Source organism: Anopheles arabiensis, chromosome 3 (genome assembly GCF_016920715.1).
Source record: "Anopheles arabiensis isolate DONGOLA chromosome 3, AaraD3, whole genome shotgun sequence".
In the NCBI taxonomy this organism is placed as follows: domain Eukaryota; kingdom Metazoa; phylum Arthropoda; class Insecta; order Diptera; family Culicidae; genus Anopheles; species Anopheles arabiensis.
In genome coordinates, this window is record NC_053518.1 from 92623233 (window position 1) to 92635177 (window position 11945).

Genomic DNA, 11945 nt, shown 5'->3' on the forward strand with positions numbered 1-11945 from the left:
TTGTTTGGCTGAAGAAGATCAGGCTCCTGGTAAGATATCCGTTTGGTGACTCAACTTGCATGGTGGTAAATGACCGCAGATGCACTCGATGGATTTATTAGACTTGAATGTAAGGTCCCGGGTGAGAATCGGGTGAGAAAAAAACCAGTTCAGTACACACGCACACACCGCAAAACCTGTTCGACTTGAAGATCTTCAATTTCTAGAGCCTCTCTCTAATGAGATCTTTGTGGTGAGTTGGGTTAACACCTTCATTTGAAGATCTCCAATTCTAGACGTCCGTCCATCCTATTTACGTACACAATCACAAATCGTTCCACACAGCTTCATCATTTCGCGAAAAGGAGTGCGAAAGCCAAACGATAATCTGTTGGTGAATCCTACCGCATCCTTGCGGGCATACATCATACTGTGTGGAACCTCTGCTTCAGGGCGGTAGATATCAATGCTGGAAATGAGTTGTGTTCCGTGTTTTGTGTGCTGGAAATAAATGAGCGCAATAAAATAACTCATCGGCATCGTAAATGCTTGTCGTAGCGATTATACATACACCATCCCATCTTACGAACTCCTCGAGCTTGGAATGAGCGCACCCAGCAAGAGGTGGATGTTTTGGCATTTGCGTGTATTTGCCTGGTAAATTCTCTGGAAAAGGATCATCTCCGGAGCAGCATCCTGTTTTTGTTGTCTGTTTTTTTTGCTCCCCCACTTCTTGCTCATCGTTCAACGTTCGATGAGCTGCAAATTAGTACGCTGAGATGTGTCACATTACGTACCGGGCGAGCCGGGTATCCGAAGGTTTAACTTACTACACTTTGAGTGTGTTGGACATTGTCACATGTGCGGGATCGATGGACGTTGGGGAGCCCATAATAATGAAGATTATCAGTTTTGAAAGGTAAGCCCCCGATCTGATCAATGCGCAAGATTCAGCAAAAGACATCCACGACAGGTCTTACTCTGGATGTTTGTGCTGAATTGTTGGAGAACATTGCGTACTTGCTGGTTGAACTTGCTTGAGGGAATTGCGGGCTGCGCTCATCTTTATGGACATCTTTATTCTGAGAAGTAAGCGTCATACCATCAATCCGTCTATCGTTACACGCCCACACCACCCTGGCTAATGCATTTGGCAGTTTCTATTGCATTATTTACAATCCCTCTCCCCATGGAACGCGTGTGCATTAGATTATTTCCCTGTTGTGTGATCGAGTGTCGGAGGTCGTCGATCTACGTCGTACGACCACAGACTGACCGGCTGACGTCATGGGTAATCTAACCTTTCGATATATTATCAAACGGCACTCTCTGTACTCCACTCTCTCTTTCTCTGTCAGTAAAGCAGAGAGAGAGTCTCTCTCACAAATGCACAACTAGAACGCAATTGCCTCTTGCAGAGGGCAAGCTTCTAGCAGCTAGTGACGCAGCCAAGTGGCACAGGGGCACGATTACATGATCCTCGCGTTGGCGGAGACATTCCACTGTCTATGTTCACCTTCAAAAGTTGAAAACCCTGATCAACACAACACAGCGGCTCCTCTAGTTGTCTGATAAGCACGTCATTGCGGTGCCATGATGAATGGCTCCCGGGCTCTGTATGCCGGTTTCTCGAGACCTTCGAGGATCGCTAGTGCGGAGTTGGTTAGAGCTGGAATAGGAATAAAGTTGTCCAGAGATATCCGGCTAGAGATTCTCGTTCTTCCAGATCATTCCGAAAGGGGAACGTCAGCAGAATCTCTTCGGTAGCGGTAATTCCTACGAAATCAAATCTGCATATGCGAATGGCAGTATCCACGCAGCATATCCTGCAATAGCTCACGCAATCAACAACATTGCTCTCTCTCTCTCTTTCTCTCTTTTTCGGGTAAATCTCATTTTTCTTTTTGTAATTCAATTTTCAAGGTAACGTACATGCATAACTAACTCAAACTCTGGTCAGCGTCCTTTGGGTGGCGTTTTAAGGGGTTTCGGGTAGCTGTCGGTTTCAAAACATCTCATCTTTATTTAGGCACTAGTACCTAGTACACGCGTACAATTTAATGTTGCTCTCGTCCAGGAAGGAATCTTCCCGCACGACACGACATGGCAATGAACCTTGTCAAGGAAACTAGAAGTAGAGTGGTGGAGTAGAGGAGACCCGAGCATCACTTCCGCGAGGCGCGTTGCGGGCGACCACACATTGGGACGATCGATCGATTAGTAATTCAGATCGGCGACTCTTTTTTTCGGGTAGTTCTGTTTTATCTTTACTCTCCAAAAGGAATTTCGCCTGCTTTGGCAAATATGGCGATCGGGCGTCGGGCGATGGGTTTTGGATCGTCAAGCTGCTTAGTGAGATAAGCAGCAGGCAGCAGCAGCACTCTACCGACACAAAACACGATGCGTCTTAAAGGTTCTGGATGCGTTTTTGTTTTGTTTTTTGTTTTGTTTTGCTGCTTCTGCAAAAGAGTCGTTCTAGCTGTTCATATTATACCTCCCGATGTTCCCGATGCAAGCGATAAAGCACCCAGTGTGAGCGGAGCTGCAGCAGAGCAGTTGTGTGTGCCCCGATGCGCACACGCAACACACTCCCAGCGGCGTCGGACGGCGGCATGGCACAGCACGGATGTGTAAAATTAACGGCCCCCAAAAGTGAAAGGTCTGTGCTGCTTGCTGCCTGTGCGTTCTGTGCCTTTTGGGTGGAGATTTATGGAAGATTTTTAATTCCCGCCTGCCTCCTGCGTGAGGTCGCTCTTTCTCCCTGGACACACAGACACAGAATGCGCAGCGTGACGTTTTCAGTGGTTCGGTTGTTGCCAAAATTTTAGAATGTTTGTTTCTTTCACTGTATGATCCTTTTCTTTTTGGTTCCTCTGCACAAACATTCGAGCGCGTGATTAGCTGGAACGACACACTGCTGGCTGCGTGTTTTTGTCTTAGCGCGCAAAAGAAGTGCATTTTTTCGCGGAATGCAACAACCGCGACGACACATTTATATCTCTTGAGCCCACAAAAAAAAGAAGAAGCCAGATCTTCCCTTTGGGTCTGAGCCATGCTTTTAAGACTCTTCCTCCTCCTCCTCCTCGGTTCTCTAGAGATCCGGCGAACCCGATTGTGCTGGTGTGATGTTGCATTCTTTTATTGCCCAGTTTGCCATAATTCATTCGCCGCATGTGCAGCGGCAACTTCTTACTGCTCTGTGTCTGTGCATTTCTGCAACATTTCTGTGTCTGGGTCCTTTTCTAATGCTTCCAGCATTCTGGTTACGGGTAATCTTTCTCTCACACCTTCCTAAACTGTGTCTTTCCCTCGCTTCTTTGCCGTCTCGAGCAACGGTGATAGACGACAAAATTGCACTCCAAAGTTCGAAATCACCCGCCCGCTTCTCTAGGTCGAACGGTCACAAGGTGCGCGTAGGTGTTATTAATTTGGTGTAAAACTGTGGCTCCAAATCCATGTTACCGTGTCGGGCGTTCGGGTGTCTGTGTGTGCGAAAGATGGCCACTTCCTAGTCGTGCCGACGCGTGACACATCGCGCGTCACGAGCGCGACCGAATTCCAGCCCAATCCATCGGCACCATCGGCGGGCACCACCACCAAGACCACACCCGACCTTTACACGTCAGCGGCTGAAAGATATATATATACGATTGCGTTTATAATTAATTGGATTTGCTTCTGCATCGCCGGAATTTTCGGTGGCATAAAATCTCTGCACACTGCAGGGGTCCACAGGAAGGATCCCGCGTGTGTTCCGATGGGAGGGGGAGTACCTTTGAATCCAAAACGGGGAGTTACGGCTCAAAATCTGCTCCAAAAATCAGTGCAAAAGAGGAGTTGTGGTTTAAAAATAAGAATAATGCACCTCAAATGCACTCCGACCCACAAAACTTGGGGAGAGAGAGAGTCAGAGAGAACCCGTTTTAATAATGCACAACCCGTCAAACTGACACAATAAATACATCTGCGCATGATATAATGAGATTTCGCTTCTTTGCATCTCACATTTCCTCACCGACCCACCGAAACCCGGTTCGTCGTCTGGCTTAATTTATTTCATCGCAAGGATTACATTTTGCTGGTACACCCCCCCACTCCCTGTAAATGCAATTTTCTGCATTCGCATATTGTCAGTAGTAATAAACGTATAATAAACCACAAAAGCGCCCCCGTCGTCCTCGACAAACACACACACTCCCAAAGCGGTTGACGTGGTTCTTGAATTTCCGAAAACTGTCACGCATTTCTGCAATAACGATGGATGATGGTGGTCGTGGTGTGTCGTGGTAGCGGATTGAGGTTGATCCCCCCTTGGCACCACAGGAACGCACCGTGACAGCAGAAACGAGTTCAAGAGCAACCATTTTTCGAGGGTAATTAAAGCATTTTTTTGTTTGTTTGCTTGGTGTTCGGTTGCGCTGTTGTTGGGGCGTGATCTTTGTGGTTTCCATGCGTCATCATCAAAATGCGTGCCAGTTTTCTTATCGTGCCCGTGGGGCCAGAAGATTGCACTTGCAAGATATCCAAAAACCGCATCACGAGCGCATCGTGCAGCCACATTGTGTGTGTGCTTTAATGCAGCATTGTTGCGTGGAAACATGTTCGCGTGCTAATCGCTTTTATTCAGCTCCAAGTCTTCTCCACACCAGCGTTAAATGTTGGATAGATGTGTGTAAGAGTTTAAATGTTTAAATTGCGCACTTCAATACCATCAGATAGCGCGCGCTGGCTTCAAGCATAAAAATAACTAATTCGGCTCCTTATCTCCTTCTTTCTTCTTCTCTCTGATGCAGGCCGTGAAGATTTGTCCCCGTCGAGCAGTCTGAACGGCTACACCGGCGATGGCAGCGAGGCGAAAAAGCAGAAGAAAGGCCCAACGCCGCGGCAGCAGGAGGAGCTCTGCCTCGTGTGCGGTGACCGGGCGAGCGGCTACCACTACAACGCACTTACCTGCGAAGGCTGCAAAGGTAAGTCCCCATTAGAAACAGTCAAACAAAGTGTCGGATCACTCGCATCACACACACACACACACACTAACGACACTAAATTCAATGCATTTGCACAGGTTTCTTCCGGCGCAGCGTCACCAAGAACGCGGTCTACTGCTGCAAGTTTGGGCACGCGTGCGAGATGGACATGTACATGCGGCGCAAATGCCAGGAGTGCCGGCTGAAGAAGTGTCTCGCGGTCGGCATGCGGCCGGAGTGCGTCGTGCCGGAGAATCAGTGCGCCATCAAGCGGAAGGAGAAGAAGGCGCAGAAGGAGAAGGACAAGGTGCCGCCGAACCCGTCGACCACCACCGTGAGTACAACGAACAGCAGCAGCTACAAGTCGGAGCTGCTGCCGGTGCTGATGAAGTGTGAATCACCGCCCACCGCCGCGATACCGGTAAGTCTAAAGAGTGGGCGAGAGATAGAGAGAAAGAAAGGCTCCTTTAATAATGCTACGTCTATAATTGCCTCCTTTGCAGCTACTGCCGGAGAAGCTGTTGAACGAAAACCGACAAAGAAACATACCTCTGCTGACGGCGAACCAGATGGCCGTTATCTACAAACTGATCTGGTACCAGGATGGCTACGAGCAACCGTCGGAGGAAGATCTCAAGAGGATAATGATTGTAAGTAACCAAGAGATTGGCCCAGGATGCTTGAAGTAGTCAAAATAACGCACAATACTCTTCTCTCCATCTTAGAACTCACCCAACGAGGAGGAAGATCCCCACGAAATCCACTTCCGGCACATAACGGAAATCACCATCCTCACAGTACAACTAATCGTCGAGTTCGCGAAGGGACTGCCAGCATTTACCAAGATCCCGCAGGAGGATCAGATAACGTTACTAAAGGTAAGTATGCATACACACAGTGCCGTTTCTCTATGAGCGTCTCATCATGTCATTCCATTCCACCCTTGCGTTAAACAGGCCTGCTCCAGTGAGGTGATGATGTTGCGAATGGCCCGCCGGTACGACGCCGAAACCGACTCCATCCTCTTTGCCAACAACCGATCGTACACGCGCGACTCGTACAAGATGGCGGGCATGGCGGACACGATCGAGGACCTGCTGCACTTCTGCCGGCAGATGTACACGCTCACGGTGGACAACGTCGAGTACGCGCTGCTGACCGCGATCGTCATCTTCTCCGACCGGCCCGGGCTCGAGAAGGCCGAGCTGGTGGAAACGATCCAGAGCTACTACATCGACACGCTGCGCGTCTACATCCTGAACCGGCACGGGGGCGACCCGAAGTGTAGCGTCACGTTCGCGAAGCTGCTGTCGATCCTGACCGAGCTGCGGACGCTCGGCAACCAGAACTCGGAGATGTGCTTCTCGCTCAAGCTGAAGAACCGTAAGCTGCCCCGCTTCCTGGAGGAGATATGGGACGTGCAGGACATACCGCCGGTTGGGCTGGCTCGGCATCAAGAGCTGGTCGCACAGCAGCAGCAGCAACACCAACAGTCGGACAATCCGAACACTTCCTCAATGGCATCCACCTCGTCGACCATCGTCGTCACGCCGATGCAGCAATCCAGTCAGCTTCAGCTGCAACAGCAGCAACAGATGCACAGTAACGGAGTCGTACCCACACTGCCGGTCGGCGGCGGTACTAGCGTAGTCGGAGGAGTAGTCGGCAACAGTATCACCACGAACGGTGCGGTAAACGGCAGCAGCGGCAGCAGTAACACTGGCGTCAGCAGTAATAGCAGCAGCAGCAGCAGCAGCAGTAGTAGTAGTAACGCAAACAGTAACGGCAACACCAACGGGCTGCTCTCCACCGTCAGCATGCTCGATCACCACGTCGTATAGCTAGCGTAGGGCACGGTGCCCCCGGTGGTCGGCGCCGTCACCGCCCCGGACGTACTGTTCGACAGTCACGTGCATCCACTGGCCGCGCTGATCGGTGCTGCCGGCGGCGGTGACGACGGCGACCACGCGGCCACCGGAAGCGTCTTCCCGGACGACGACATTCTATTTATCGTAGAGAGTTAATTTATTTGTTTTCTTTTTTTTCTTTCTTTTTTTTTTTGGCCCACAACAACTCCTCTTTGGTGGGTTTTTTGCCTCTCCTGAGTGTGTTTGTGCGAGTGCAAATGTTGCGAAAATGACACTGGAAAAGGAGTCAGTAACGGTGCACAAATCATCCACCGAGTTTTGGATTGATGTTTTTTTTTATTTTAAAAACACACACACACAGACATACACACACACCCAAAGTTTAAGGTGTGTGTTTTGGCAGGTTGTAACAATATTTCATTCCTCACCTAATTATACAGCTAGAGTCGTTTTTTTGTACAGTAAACTGTAACGTGAAGTGAAAACCCGGAAATAATGAATTGTTTTACGTTTAAGGCAGTTAGTTTGTTAGAGGATCGCCGCGTTTTTTTCTCTCTTCTGTTGTACATCTTCCAGCATTGTTGCTTTGGGAGGAGAGGGACGATCCCACCCCAAACCGGGATTGTTTGCAATAGAGAGTTTTGCATTGTAGATAAGTGAAGTGTTTAATTGAATATTGAGCAAGGAAGCTTTCCCCACCCCCCCCCCCTCGGACCGCCGCTGCGTTGTGTGTGCGCGTAAATCTGTGTTGTGAATGATGAAAGAGTACTACTATTAGCTCTACGATAGTAAGTGGCAGGATTAGGATCGTTTTTTTTTTTATTATTGTAAGGTAGGGAAGCGCACCAGCACCAGTGTGCAGCATTTCCGGTTACCCATCGGATGCGGGGGTAATTGGTAAGAGTGTGCACAGAACGATGTGCTGCGTGTGCAGTGTATTTAAGCGGTAGGGATGTTTAACGATACTGAAATAAGCTAAAGGGGAACACACTAGCAAACTACTATTACTACTACTACTACTACGACTACTACTGCTACTACTATTACTGTGGAAAAGCTGCGAAAGAAGGTGCAACGAGACGTGCTGCACCCATTTGCACCCCCCAACAATCCAACTTAAGAACACCGTCACACACACACACACACTTCCTCCGCGTGGAAGAACCCCTTCAACAATGAAATATACTGCCACAGCTACATTGCGCTGCTGTAGTTGTAGTATTAGTGTAGTTCCACTACTACTACTACTACTACTACTACCACTACCATTTTACTTTGTCAAATTGCTACTACCCTTAAAACACTGCGAGAAGGAGAGCGCTATTGTGAAACGAAATGCAACCGAAGCAAGTCGCACCCGCCGGAGAAAGGGAAAACCCAAAATTCCACATCCTTTTTGACGGCTCAACGCCTCCTACTGCCAATAGAGAAATACAGTAGCATACAGAAAAGAAGCGGCTCGCTACAACAAGGTTCACACGATTGAGGTGTATGTGTTGTAAGGTGGACGCGCGCCCCACGCTAGTAACACCGCGCGCGCGGTACGTGTGTGCGTGTCTGTTGAAGGGTAAGATATGGACAGGTGTGTGCGGTGTGCGGTTCGGAAACACCTTCTTTCGTATCGTTTGGCTGTGACTTGTTAATAATTTTTAAGAGAAGCATATATTATTATTATTATTATTACTACTATTACGATCAACAATATTACTATTAGCGCGGTCACACACGCACGCACACTGTTCTCTTGGCTTTAGATGGCGAGAAATGGTGTGTGTGTGTGCGTGAGTGTCTGCGGCGCAAGCACTCTAGCCCTTGCGCAAGAGAAAAACAGAAAAGAAAAAGGATATATGTAGGGGAAGCTATTGTGTGAACCCGGGAATACAGTGTTTACAGAAGCAAATCGCTCCACTTTCCTTCCCCCCCCTCACAGAAAGATAGAGTTAATAAGCTAGCGGAGCTAAGTTTCTTTCGGTAAAAAAAACCTCTCCACACAGGCACGTGGTTTATAAAAGCAAAACCCGAAAAAAACCGCAACAGCGGGAAGATGAAGTTGGGGGGATTTTCTCGCACTAATGGCGGTGGTTGTTTTCCGATATTTGGAACGAATTTCAGTGCGGTTCAGCAGTAGTAGTAGAAGTAGTACTCTGGGCCGTAGCAGCTGTGTGTGAGATGATCCCGCGACCACTTCCTCTTCCGCGCGTTGTTTTGTGTGGTTTAGTAGGGGAAAAAAACACACAGTTTCACTAAAAATGAAAGGGAAAAAGGGGACGAATCGACCGGATCGAAACACACTGCGTGTCCTTTCTTTTTCCCCCAAAAACTCTCTCGCTCTATCTCTCTATAATAGCACACGCAGACGATCGTGTAGTAGTGTGAGTTTAAAATGTTTTAAGCAAAACCCTCAAATTTAAAGGCGCACCTTCCTTCAAATGCAGTTCACACAAAACGGTTCAACACAAATCGCAAATGTGGTGTTTGCTGCTGCCTGCTATCTTCATCACGACGGCGTTTGATCGATTGATGAGTGGAAGGAAGGAAAGGAAAAGGGGAAAAGAGAGTGAGAAACGTTTATAATGTAGCAAAATGGCAAAAGAATTGTAGTTTGAATGCATAGGTTTTGTTGCTTGTGTAACAACAATTTAGTATGGAATTTAGAGAACATAAAACGATGTGCATTTAAGTTTTACACACTTTCCTCCTCCCTAGGCTCAAAAAATCCAGGTTTTTGGAGAAACCTCCTGAATTCAGAAAGGCTTCTTTATTTGTCGTTGCAAAACGCACACGCACCCACACAAACAATCGGTTGTTACTTTAAACATATCCTGTAATGCGTAATGTGTTTCCGTTAACCTTTATTCAATCTCTTTCCTTGTGCCGCGCGACCACTCTTCTGTGTTTGCGTTTGTGCGTGTGTATGCACTAGAACCCATTTTGTTTTAGTCGAAAATGCAAACAATTAAATCAATTATTAGTCAAAAGAGTTGTTGTAAATCGTTTTCTAGCCAAATGCGGCCAACTGTAACAAAGAAAGATTCTCTCCCCCCACCCGTTGTGCCCTTGTTAAATTACGTTTCCATCCCTTATATTAATTTTATAGTAAAATTTTAAATTTATTCCATTTAATCATACCACACACCCTCCACAATACCACACCCGTCCGTTCCTACAAAGCAAAAACGACCATTAAACGTTTGCGGTTGTCAATTAGTTGCAAGCTGCTAATGTGCGTGTGTTTTACTTTTCCGTAGTTGTTTCTAATAAAGTGAAATGGAGGAAAAAAAGCTTTTAAAAAAATAAAAACAAACAACAAAAGCAGCAAAACAAGAAGGGAACAACCAGAATTAGTTTTTGACTGTCGTTGTGCTAATTTAGTTTTGCTTCCTGAGCTACTGCACTTTGCTTTACAAAAAGGAGAAGAAAATAAGACATGAAAATAAAGAAAATGAACGAAGAAATCGTGTATGTGTGGTGTGATAGGGGAGAGAGAAAGCGAATGTGTAGAAAGAGTGTATGTAAGAAAACTTTAAAAAAAAAAGACAGTTTTTCTTTCTGTTTGTGTTCGGAAACGGAGGTGCCTTTTGACAAAACAAACAAAACAAAACAAATAACCACAAACAAATGTCGCAAACAGTGCAGGAAATCTAAAAAAAGAAAAGAAAACAACAGTTTAAACACACACCATTAAACAAGCAGAACAGAGTGTACGGAGTAAAGCAGCTTCATTCATACAATCTTCAAACTTCATTACAAACAGTAAAATAGAACAGAAAAAGGAAGACAAGCAAAACATTAAAAAACAACAACAGTAAAGATGTAATTTGCGTTGCAAAAGATGATAACTCGAGAAGAAAACAACGTGAAAAGTGAAAAGCAAACATGTAGAAAACACACAACAAACAACATAAACAACAACAAAACTTTACTAGATAGGCGGGAACGGGAAACGAATTGAAAAAGAGTGATTTTTTTGTAGTGAAACACGAGTAATGAGAGGCAAACAACAAAACGGACTGATTACTTGGAGCGGCGTCGTGATGGTTTCGTTTTGGAAGTGCGATGAAAAGTGTCCGATGAAACGAATGGGAGGAGAAGCAAGTTTTATGCAAACACCACCTCATAACCCGAAAAGAATAGATGCGCCCACGAAAACCAACCAACCTTTTCGTTCTCTCTTTATCACACGATGGAGGGAAGAGGAAAAAAAAAGTTAAAAAAAACCTTTGTAATTAACGTGAAAAAGAAGCTTTTTGGGGAGTATAAAATCTCAACACACAGGATAAGAAGAGTGCAGAACAAAACAAACAAAAAACACTACACACCGATTAGAGCTCTAGCACACGAATGCAGCTGAAGGATGGAAGACACACACACGCTGTGCAAACTGTAGATAAAACATAGGAAAAACGAGAGCAAAAACAAACAACGCAGAAGGAAAATTTTGCCGCGCTTTTGTGTAAAATTGTACAGCTTTTAAAAGAAAACACACACGTAGACGATTCTTATCTACACATGTAAGGACAAGGTAAGGGCAAAAGGGCAAAACCAAGAGAGCGAGAGAGCAGCGCGATTACACACAACCGTGTATTATAGGCGAAGGATAGGAAGGATTAGGAATAAAAGGGAGAGGAAAAAAACACACAAAAAATGGGGAAAAGTTGCTGAAACAAAAAACAACAACAAACAACGCCAGCAACGAGCCAGAAAGCATACAGCATTAAGAGCGTGCATAGTGCGTAATAGTTTTGTGTAATTCGTGTGTAAGCATTGAACTGGGATATGTGCAAAATTTTCTCAAATACTATTAATGACTTTATCGATAGTTACATTTTATTATTGCTATATTATTTTATTATTTTTTTGTAATAAAATATTTCTTTTTTAATTCAAATGAGTTCTTTCTTTCGTTGGGTTCGTTTCATTTGTTTGAAAAGGGTTTTAATTTCTTCATTCTATTTTTATTGCTTAAGGTCACATTCCCTTATCCATTACATGTCCTACTGTTCTGCGGAGCAAACGAGCAGTACAGTAGCGCCACCTATTCGTCAGTATTAGAAGCAACTTTTAAAATTGCATACATTTAGGCGTCCGTGTAGCTTTTGAATCTATCCGTTACGTTTACGCTGTCGATAAA

General features: G+C 45.9%; 1 protein-coding gene across 10 annotated transcripts in view; it reads left to right on the forward strand.

The window, feature by feature from the left end:
* LOC120903008 (ecdysone receptor) overlaps positions 1 to 11696 on the forward strand; it is a 188624-nt gene extending 176928 nt beyond the window's left edge. For all 10 annotated transcript variants that reach the window (XM_040312175.1, XM_040312169.1, XM_040312170.1 and 7 more), the window contains 5 exons: positions 4773 to 4946; positions 5045 to 5367; positions 5450 to 5596; positions 5672 to 5824; positions 5903 to 11696. In XM_040312175.1, the coding sequence (XP_040168109.1) occupies positions 4773 to 4946; positions 5045 to 5367; positions 5450 to 5596; positions 5672 to 5824; positions 5903 to 6787 (1682 nt within the window). In that variant the 3' untranslated portion in view covers positions 6788 to 11696. The remainder of the gene's footprint in view (positions 1 to 4772; positions 4947 to 5044; positions 5368 to 5449; positions 5597 to 5671; positions 5825 to 5902) is intronic.
* The last annotated feature ends 249 nt before the right edge of the window (positions 11697 to 11945 follow it).